This window comes from Hydra vulgaris, chromosome 15 (assembly GCF_038396675.1).
Source record: "Hydra vulgaris chromosome 15, alternate assembly HydraT2T_AEP".
NCBI classification, from domain to species: Eukaryota; Metazoa; Cnidaria; class Hydrozoa; order Anthoathecata; family Hydridae; genus Hydra; species Hydra vulgaris.
Genome location: NC_088934.1, coordinates 4,670,145 through 4,681,788, shown reverse-complemented (window position 1 = coordinate 4,681,788; position 11,644 = coordinate 4,670,145). Strand labels below are relative to the sequence as shown.

The window sequence follows — 11,644 nt, the reverse complement described above, 5'->3', positions numbered from 1 at the left end:
CCTTTACCATATTCTTATCTTCATGTTTAAACTTGATAAAAAAATATCACCAATGTTATTTAATTCACTTTTTGAAAAAATAAACCACATATACCCTACCAGATTTTCAAAAAACAATTACATTCAATCCAAAACACATTATTCAGCAACCAAATTCTCAATTGCTAACCGAGGTCCTAAGCTGTGGAATACAATATTAAATAATGAGCTGAAATCTAATTATTCTTTAAACCAGTTTAAAACAAAACTTAAGCAATTACTGATGATACATGAAAATGAATTAAAGTTCTTCTAAAAAGCTTTTTAAACTAGCAAACAAAAACAAAAATTAACCTACTAATTACTCTTTAATATTATATTTAATATTCTAAACAATAGTCTGCTATTGTAAATGTATTTCTTATCTTATAAGTTTTGAATTTACAAACGATTTTTTTAAGTTTTATTATTTGAAATACTAATTACTAAAAATATTGTAAAATTTTATAATTTCAATTTTTATTAAAAAAAGTTATTGTAAATTCTTTTTGTAATATTAATACTTATATATCATCTTATTTTACTAATCAGTTCTTAAATATAAATACTCTTTGAATTACTAAATATTTTAAACGTTATATATTTTATTTTTTGCATTTTGTTAAAACATTTTATTTGATGAATATGCATTTTTTTTTTGGGGGGGGGGGGGCTTAATGATAAGATGAATTTTGTCTTATTCAAGCCCCAGTCATGTAAATATTTGTTTTTATAAATTACGAGTGTAAATTATTTTAAATAGGCAAATAAAAAAAAAAAAAAAAAAAAAAAAAAAAAAAAAAAAAAAATCCTACAGCAAACAGGTTAAAATAAACACACACCTATTATTTTGCTCCACCAAATTTGTAGGTTAAATATATAAATAGGGTATTCCCGTCATAAATTTGTAAGAAATTGGAAATATACTGCTCTCTGTTATAATAAAATAAGCATAGTTTGTGTAGCAATCAATTCCTAGATGTCACCTTATAAAATATACTGTAAAATGTCAATTTAAGTGAAATTTATTATTCACACCTATTATTTTGCTCGCCACTGTAGTTTTGTTTACATATTGTTATTACTGCTTTGTTAGTTTTTAATTTTTGTATTTATCAAAACCTATAGATAAATAAACAAAAAATATTTTGAATAGTATTGTACTAAACAAGTACTTAAAATACTATAAACCTTTACTAAACAACATTAATAAAACAAAGTTATGGATGTGTTTCATATTATATCAATTATCTTTTAACACTCTCACATATCAACAGGTGCTCTTTAGTCACAGAGCCTTTTTTCCCTAATTATTGTAAATAACGCTTTGCGATTTATTTTAATAAGAAGTTCATAAAAATAAGTGTTCATAAAAATAAGTGTTCATAAAAATAAGTGTTCATAAAAAAATAATTTAAGGTCTTTATAACTATTTATACATCAAATTCAAAAAATGAATCGTAAGAAGAGAAAGTTAAACACGTTTAATGATAATTTAAAGAAAATGTTTCCTTTCTTAACGCAGATCAAACATGAGCTCCTCAAATGTACTATTTGTCAAAGCCTATTTGACATTAGTAGTCGTGGACGTTGGCGGATAATTTTACAAAAGTATCTGATTGTCAACAATCTATATTCATTGCTCGTAAAAAATTTTAACTCGACAAAACCATACTTGTCAACAAAAACGTTATTGTCTTATAATTTTATTAAAACTCAAATAGGTCATCGCAAAAGCGCTCTGTATTATGCACAGTAACAACAGAAATTTAAAATAATTTTACTTAAAGATATAGTACATATCTTTCTCTTCCATAATTAGAAATTTAATTTTTCAAAACTGAAGAATATGATAACAATAGCTGGAATAATAAATGTCACAAATTTTTTGAATTTAAAAAAAAAAAAATTTAAACCACAACGCAACGTTCTGAATGAAAATGTGACGAAATGAAAAAGCGAGGAGAATTTTTATACCGTAATCTAATGAAGCAATTGTCTACCTTGAAAATTATAAGGTTGATTGGATTATAATATAAGTATTTTATACATACGCATTATAATACAAACAGATCCTTAACCCTTCATTTTTTCATAAATCGACAGACAAATAGGTAGAACATGCAAGGAGTGTATATACAATGACTGACAAATAGGTAAAACATGCAAAGAGTATACAAATATAGACTGACAAATAGGTAGAAATTTTTTTTTTTTAACATCTTCGCTTCCAATAAGACAACAAGCAACCACTAATTAAAGTTGGAAGTTACTGGAAGAGAAAAGATGAAGATTGTAGAGCAAGATAACAATTGACAGACGACTTAAAAGATTGCAAATTATATGAATCAGGAAAGCAAGATGATGGAAGCGAATTTCAAAAACTGGTGTTCGAGGAAACAAACTAGAGGAATAAGAGTTTTTGGAGCACTTAGGAACAGTCACAGGAAAAAGATGAGACTTAATTGATTGACGAGCACAAGAGACGCTAGCTCTTTAGAGCAATGCCCATTATAGTATTTGTAGAAAAGAGAAAGAGAAGCAACATTTCGACGATGTAATAATTGTTGGAGGTTGGTTGCAAGAGCAGGTTTAACTATGTTTCCAATGTTTTCCAGATATGGCAACACTATTCCAATGTGTTGCCATCTCTTTATCGTGCTCGAATGTGTCGAGCACGATAAAGAGATGCAACCTTGACAGATGCGAATTTTGCAAATGATTTAGTATATGGTTTCCAAGAAAGATAGGAAGTAAGAGTTCATCCTAGAAGATGAAGAGTAGATGACTGATCGAGTACATCACCGTTCATAAATATAGGGAGATCTAAATTATTGCGATAACAATTGGCTGAAAAAAATTGACTTTTATCTGTATTGAAGTTCACCAGCCACTGTGGGCCCCATGTTGTAACAGAAGTGAGATCCTTTTCAAGCTCAAATGCCCCCTCCAAGCATTCAGAGAATGTTGACTTCTTATCATGACAAGAATATATGGTAGTATCATTAGCGAACAATGCCACCTTAGATGTGAGAATATCTGGAAGATCGTTTATGTAAACTAAAAAAAGTATTGGGTTAAGGATTGAACCTTGAGGAACCCCTAAAGTTACAGGATATAAAGAAGAGTGCTATCCATCGTGGACAACTTTTATACTACGATTGTAAAGGAAGGATTCAATAATCTTAAAGATGTTACCAGAACATACAAGGAGTGTTGCTAAATTAACTGAGAGTTTTGGTTTGGGCAGGCTATCTATTAATTTCAAAGCAATATTTTTTGAAAAATTTTATTTTTTGCGGGAGGATATTTTCCAGGGGGATTTTTCCTAGAGCCCTCTTTTTAATACCAAGTTTTGAAACAAATCTTGTATTTTTATCTCGCTCTCTTGCCAAGTTTCATTATCACTTTCTTTGAAACCATTAAACCTTAAATTATTTTTAGCAGTTATTTGTCTAATAGCATGTCCGTTCACGTTCATGGCTAAAGCGGTTGATATATAATAATTTAATATAAACAAGTTTAAAATAATATACTTTTACTTATTTGCAAAAGTTGGTTTTTTTAAATACTGAGAACACAACTCCCTGTGACACTTCGGATTATATAAGATCCTGGAGATTTTGAGTTTTATACCGCTATCTGCATAAATGTCTGATACCTTCTAATAATATTGGCAAGGTCAACAGAACTTTTTAGTTTAATTGAAGTTTCATTTGTATATTCTAACAGGTTAATTTGTTGGTTAGAGAGCAATATTGAACAATTTTAAAACATTTTTTAAAACGAATATTTTTATATATTTTGACTTCTTCTTAGTAATTTTTGAGCGTGGAAATAAGAATTGAAATTATACCTTCAATAGTGAAAAAATATCACTATTTAAATCTTATGGATGCATAGTGAATAGGTCTTTAAAGCCATGGGCAAGGCCATGATATAAATGCATTTTTGTGAGGTATTACTGCGTCGGCATTTCTTTAGTCAAAAAGTTTAGGATTATAAATCAAATTAAAACAACTTAAATTTTAGTTAATTTTTTTCAGTTATTTATTTTATTAGCAAATCCTTATAGGACTTTATAGTACTTTTTGGGTTCGATAGTTACAGAAGCTACTGCAGTTAATAAAGTTTTTTTACTGTGCCTTAATGTTTTCAAAGTAATGGCCGTGCAATAAAATTTTTTTTTAATGCCCCAAAAACATCTAACGCAAGACCGTCAAGTCTTATGAAGCACCCAAAACAAAAAGGTTTTTGATATTCATTTCAAACGTCTGTGGCTGGATAGCTTGGTTAGAGCGTCAAACAAAAAGTTAAAAAAAAAAAAATACCTAAATGATTTCGTTACGTTGGTTCTGTGAAATTTAAAATGCTTAACTTGCTTTTTTTATGATCCTCGTTCACAGTAGCATAGTAGGTGTACACAGTAGCAGAGTGGTAACAAAATATAAAAGGAGTTAATTACAAATAGTAATTAAGTAAATAAGAAAAAAGAAGTGTTACCGAGACATAAAACATATTTTAACACAAGAACACGTTTGTTCGTAAACTTTACAAATTCATTTTTCAAATTTATTTTTCTAAAAAATAATTTTTTTTTCTAAGCATAAAAAAACACCCCAATAAAGTAAAAAGTGGACAATAAAAATTCAGGAAAAATTGTTGATAAAAATAAAAAAAATGATTTCTTTCCATTGCTTGTATACAGCTATGTTAAATAAATTTAAAAAAATAAAACAATTTAAATTTAATATTTTTTCACCAGTCGCTCTAATCTAACCATCTTCATTTGAAGTAATTTTAGTTTTTAAAGCCGTATAATCCTTCAAAAACTACGGCTAGTCATATAAGAACATCTTAAAATATACATATTAGCTGATTAAAAAAAAAATTCACATGTAAGATATAAAGATGCCTACCAAATTAGAAAACCCACATAACATTTAGTTACGCGGCATCTTTAAAGAGAAACAAATCTTCTGACCCTAAAGCGTAATTTTAATATCTACTCTTCTACCTGTTTTTTATGTCAGATCGAATTTTTTTTGTAAAGCGACCGAAAACTAATCCACTAACGAAGAGTATGCTTAAAATCATCAAAGCAAATATATATACGTAGTTTCTATTCGGTGAAGCAGCTATGGCATCAAGTACAGTAGAAATACTATCGAAAGTTGCTATTTCCTAAAGAAAAATTTGTAAATGAAAAAATTTATTTCTATTGGAAAATTAGAATTTATTTGAAATTTTGAAAATAACGTATTAGCTCCTATTTAAGTAAAAAATAAATTTATCTTTTAAAAATACATTAATAATATTTAAATATGATGATTATTTATGGAATGAAAGAACTTACAACTTGTGCATCCCTATATAGAGACATCCTCTTAGCAAGCAAGTTTTTGCAGTTTTGATGTAAACGAAGATTCTTAGCATTGTATACATCAATCAAACACATTATAACTAAATAGATTATTTTAATAAATTGTTTGAATAATATAGAATTCCAACTAATGCTGTTACTAATAAATTTAAAAAATATGTAAAAGTTGTGTACAGAACAAAACATCATACCTTGACCGTTTTCTTCTGGCATATCATTGCAGAAATGGCGAATATCTCTGGCGCAAACATCATTTAATTGACGGTCAACGTGGATGTCTTCAATCCCTTCAACTATTAACTTTTTCACTTCCTGTAAATATATAATACTCTGGTTTTTTTTTGTCAAATTGAGAGGCAGAGATAAGGTCTGAAAGTCAGAGAAACAGAGATAGGTAGATTCCGGATTTATTAATTCATTTCAAAACTTTTTTACGGATTTTAAAAATGACTAGAGAATCCTATTTTCCTTAAAGGAAAAAAAAAGTAGGATTTAAGAAAAGTTTTGGAATCAACAAATTGGAATCAACTAATTGGAATCAACCAATTGGAATCAAACATTTTTTAACAGTGAATCTTATGGAATTAAATGGATATCATTATTCTAAATTTAAAATTTTAGTTTACAGGAATTTTATAACATGTTTTCAAAACTTTTATACCGTAAAAAGTCATTAAATCAACAAAATAATTCCAGGTTTCCATGATTCAAATAAAAATTAGGGTTCCAATGTTCTAAAAACTCCATATACCTGCAAAAAGTGTTGAAAAACAACACCTTTTATATATGTATTAAACTGTGTGCCATTCACTGTATAGAATAAAAGATTAAGATGTAAAGATAACCTCTTTGCAAGCTTTTGATTGTATTCTTGCAATATTTTCTTTCATGCACTCCATGACTTCGTTGTATTCAGATTTAGAACAAAGCTTCATAATCTAAAAGAATAAAATCAAATATAACCATACTAAATATAAAATAAAGAGGGTGCTTCTGTACCATGCATAGATTAAAGGTTTAAACAGGCAGTAAAACTCACTAAAAAGTTTCTTGCAATAGTCAATAATAATAAACTGTTTTTATTTTTGAACTAATTCCAAAAAGTCTAAAAATAGTAATTTTTAAAGAACTGTCTAAATTAAACTAAGAGCTTCTTTATTTAAGAAGAAAGTCCCATAGAAGTTTTTGTAATGTTTTGTAGTTTTGTAATTTTTGTAGTTTTTTGTAATGATGTTATTTTTTTGTAGCAAGAAAGTTTACTCGTTTAGGTACGAGAATCAACATCGAAGGTAAAGTTGTAACCCTTTAAACAACCATGCAAAAAAAGTGAAAAGTTTTAAGTTTTTTCCTGTTGGCAGTGCTTCTGGTCTGCATGCAGTTTGTTTTTTACAGTACCATCGAAATGTAAAGCTTCTTATACAAGACCTTATTGAAATTAATGGTTTATAGCATTGAAAAAAGAGATTGCATACAGCACAGATGTGATAAACATCCTGGAAAAGAGGTTTTATCTGATTATATTGGAACATCATTTGATGAAAATGAAGTTAGCGAAGTTAATATTTATCAATGGTAAAAATTAAACATCCGATATACTTTAGCCCGAGCAACTTTAAATGAATCTATTGAAATGGTTTGTGAACAGTTAGACAATTTACAAGAGCATCATTTATTGTTTATTTTCTAAAAGATGAAAAACTTGATAGTCAAAGTTATTGAGTTATATTAGATCATCTGAAACATGGAACAGATGCTGTTCATTGTTTTATCAATAATAACATTGATAAACTTAAACAATTACAAATATTTGAACATATTATCTATTTCAGTCATGGAGCTGCATCATGATATAAAAATTACAAAAATATTATCAACTTATGCTACAATAAACAAGATTACACCATTACTGCAGAGTTGCACTTTTTTGCAACATCACATAAGTCATCATTAGGTAAGTCCTTGTAATGGAGAAACTTCAAATAGGAAGAAAGATGTAATTTATTTTCTACAATAGCTGCAAAACAAAACCACAACAGTTTAATACCAATGTCACTTCTTTTTTTAAAAATGAGAAGAGTTTTATTTGATGACTTTGGTACTAGTTCTGATGTTTCTACTTGTGGGGTTTATATTCTTAGTATTTCAGAAGAGCATCAAGATCTTCATATTAAGTTTATGAAAAAGTCTTCTTTATGTAGCAATTTTATGCGGCCATGCGAAATTTACCTGACTTTTAGAAAATATCTTTAGTGATTATAAATTAGTGCCAATTAATTTTAATGGTTTTTTAAAAAAAAGTGAAACCTTAACAGATGCTTTGCATCGGAGATCAATTTAAAAATAAATCTTGATCCAGCTAATTTTGATGACTTATCCACTTTTGAACGCAGCTCTCTATTCATCTGAACTTTTCAATGTTTGTCCACCATGTGGATAAAAATTATTTAAAAAATTCTAATTAAGTGGATCAACAGGCAATTTGATTTGTATAAATTAATTTAATCTAGTTTTTAAGATTAGGCTCTTTAAAATCACAAAAAAATCTCACTTCCAAAACATGAATTTGCTACCAAGAGGTCCAAGGAGGGAATTTTAGCTGGATGTAGTTAACATCTTCTGATATGAGTATCTCAGCTCATTGTTTGGGTTGCCATCCTGTATTTGTGAATTAGTAAAGTTCTCTTTAAGCTTAAACCATGCCCAAAGTAAGCAAAAATATTAAACATAAAAAACTAATTAAATATATCTTTCACAAAGATTTGTGGCCTTAAAAGTAACTTTCCATAAGTTGAGTCTTAACTTTTCTTTGCTCTTTGTAAGAATAATTTAAATTTGACTGTTTCTTCTTCAGATCTCAGTATTGATGGGTACTATTCTTTGATTTACAAAGACTTCAATAGTCATATGCTTGGCTCGAGGGTATACTTAAGCATCAATTCACTTGGTTGTAGAGAAATCAGGTTTAAAACTTTTGACAATTCTTTTATTTTTCACTTTATCACCTTCCTCTTTGTTCTTTATAAATTCTCCATCTTCTCAAGACTGCACTCTTTTAGATGTAACTTCTGATCAAATTGACTATGCCCTTTCTCTTATTGCCAATATTGCTGTTATTGGTGACTTTAATGCTAATCACACTGAATGGCTTGGCGCTAACACTACAAACCCTGCTGGCACTAAAGCCCATAACTTTTGCAACTTTATAACTTATTTTCTGGACAACCCCATTCATTTACCTTCACTTAAATTGTGTCTTGTCTCTGACCCTAATTTGCAGGCCTTGTTAAGAAGTGTTACATTATTTGAATTTTACACACGTATTCACAATTTCATGTATGCGTTACGCTATTTACATTACTCAAAAACTTTTTTCAATTAGTTTATTTAAACAGTATTTTAGAATAGTTTATGCGGAAAACATTAAGCTGTAATTAATTGTTCTAAAAAACATTTGAGGAATATTTTTTTTTATTAGATAAAAAAAGAGATTTTTAAAAAAAATATCTATAATTTATTTTATCAAATTTAAATTAAATTTGTTATATTTAAAAATAATTAAATATAAATTTATTTTATTAAATTTAATTAAAATTCTTTTAAAAATTTTAAAATGCTCTGTTTTACAATTTTTTTACTGCTAAAATTTTCTAACTATGTTAAAGTATAAGAAAACTATAAAAAAAAAAAAAATTTAATAAATTTAATTCAAGTTACTTTAAAATGGTTGTATTACATATAACTTTATTTTAAATTTCAGTTTTTAAATTGCTTTTTAACAAAAGTTTTTTCTTTATCATTAATTTTTTGAATTGATCATAGACTGAACGTCAATTAAAAATGTTTAACTAGTTTATGAGTAGTATGCAAAGATTTTGTTTAAGCCAAAATGAGCCAAAAATTTTCTCAAAGGTAAATTACAGCTCTATGATTTAAAAAATAAAATACTGGTCTGATTAATGCGCTTTTGTAGTTGTGTCATCAATACAAAAAAGTTCTTTTAAACTCGAGTTATAAATAGTGCATCCAATAGCAATACCATTTTTCTGAGTAATTTCAATACCGGTAATACCAGTATAATACTGGCATTAAACTTTTTTTTTTTAAATTTACCATAATATGAATAAAATCTCAAGTTAATAGTAAAAATTTAATGAATTCAATAAGCTTATTTATTTTATATCAAAACTACTGACTTTTTCATTTTTCATTTTTTTTCCTATGTAAAATAAGCCTGCAAGAAACATAGTTTAGAGTATCATCCTCAAGAGATGATCGTAATTTTGTGACAGTTGCCACGTACTAAAAATCCACACTCTAATTCGACACTTGTTAACTTCACAGTTTTCAAGTATTCATAGGAATTTTGCAAATATATTGCCACGATTCCCTCCTTTTTTGAAAATTGCTATCTCATAACATAATTTTGGATAAATTAATCGAAATATTTAATCTTCCTGTTTTGCAATATTTCTTCAAAATTGCAAAGTTAAGCATTTCTTTCAATGACAAGTTTACAGCATTTTTCACCAAAATCACATTCAGAAGAAACGTTGGTGGAAGGGAGAGGATTATACCTTTTCTGATTTAGCCAATTATTCAGTCGAGCAATTGCATTTACAATGGCTAATTTGCTAAGATGCTCAAAAGAGCGCTGGATCCAAATTCTCGTGACATTGATGGCCCTTTTGCAGATGTTGTAGTAGGCTAGAAATAGATGTGTCATTCATTAAATTGTTGCACCAACATAGCTTTTAACTTTACAGCTAAATTAGTTTACAATTAATACTCTCATTACAAGATGAACGAGCATTGTTTATTTTATAACCGAATAAAAATAACACGATCAATATGTAAACACTTTAAAAGCTCAACTTATATTTATTTTATCTTAAAAAAAAAACTAATACTAGTGCTATAAATACAAGATATGTAAATTTCAAAATTATACTGATATTTGTTAAAAACAAGTTCTGCTAATAAAATCTTAAAATCGAAAATAGTATTATTTTTGGATTTAGAAAGAAATAGTGAAAATATTAGTTTTCACTGTAAATGAAAACAAAATATTTTAATGAAAATATAAAAAAACAAAGCAGAAAAGTGGTAATCTTCGTTTAATTACAACTTTTATTTTGTCAAAAGCCAGTTGAACTAAAATGTTTTAGGCAGCATGAACGTTTTTTTTTATTGGGCAAACCCAAATAGTGTACTTGTGTAAATAGTTTAAAAAACTCTCCCGTAATAATACATTTAAATCCCTTTAAAAAAAAAATAACCATAAAACGAATGTTTTAACGAAGAAAAAAAAGTTTAAATAAGGAAATTTTTTTTATTTTAAACAACATTTAAATTTTATTTATGATTTTTTTATAACAATATTGTTTAATTTGAAGATATTTCATAAAGATAAAGACTTTTTTAAATGTGGTTTTAAATTTAATTACAATGAGGTACTTTAAAATACGCAACTGACGTAATTAAACTTTTATCGATGTATCTTTATTGAGTGAAGTTGTATTTATTCCCTTTACACTTTTCCGTTACGCAACAAAATCTCATAACAAGGCCTAAGGTTGTGTTCAGCTTCTCCTTTTTCTCCATTAAGTGGTTACAACCATGCAATGATCTTTCATCTCATACCTCTTTTATAGACTCAGACAAGGATACGGCAGAACTATCTGCAAGGAACTTTTCTTGTAATTCAATTCTTGAATCTTATGGCTAAATAAGGCAGAACTATCTGCAAAGAACTTTTCTTGTAACTCGATTCTTGAATCTTATGGCAATTCCTTACATTCCAATTATAAAGTAGGTTAACCCACTGTTAGACATTCAAATCACTTCAGCTTCCGTTGCTAAAGTCATATCTAAATTAGACTCTTTTACGGCTTGAGTTCCAGGAAATATTCCTGTCATAGTCTCACTAAAGAGTTCTTCAGAACTCTTCAATTCTCTATTAAATATAAAATTATTATTCAATTAAACTATTAAATAAGTGCTTGATGATACCAATGGTTCCAATTTTATAAAACTCTGGAGAATATTCTGATCTCACCAATTATCATTTGATTTGCCTTCTAATAATAGCAAGGTCTTTGAGGCTTTGATCAACAAATTTATAATATCACATCTTTGTATCAAATCAATAACTTACTATCAAACAATCAATATGGTTTTTGATCTTCTTGCTCTACAGCTGACTTGCTAACTGCTGCGACTGAAAGATTTTATTTTGCATCAGAT

General features: G+C 27.8%; 1 protein-coding gene across 2 annotated transcripts in view; it reads right to left on the bottom strand.

Moving 5' to 3' along the window:
- Nucleotides 1-4,517: 4,517 nt before the first annotated feature.
- The window catches only part of LOC136072048 (Golgi apparatus protein 1-like), a 69,735-nt gene continuing 62,608 nt past the window's right edge, over nt 4,518-11,644 (bottom strand). For both annotated transcript variants that reach the window (XM_065820065.1, XM_065820066.1), the window contains exons 22-25: nt 6,247-6,339; nt 5,593-5,713; nt 5,375-5,481; nt 4,518-5,202 (exon numbers count right to left, since the gene is read on the bottom strand). In XM_065820065.1, coding sequence (XP_065676137.1) covers nt 5,032-5,202; nt 5,375-5,481; nt 5,593-5,713; nt 6,247-6,339 — 492 coding nt within the window. In that variant the 3' untranslated portion in view covers nt 4,518-5,031. The remainder of the gene's footprint in view (nt 5,203-5,374; nt 5,482-5,592; nt 5,714-6,246; nt 6,340-11,644) is intronic.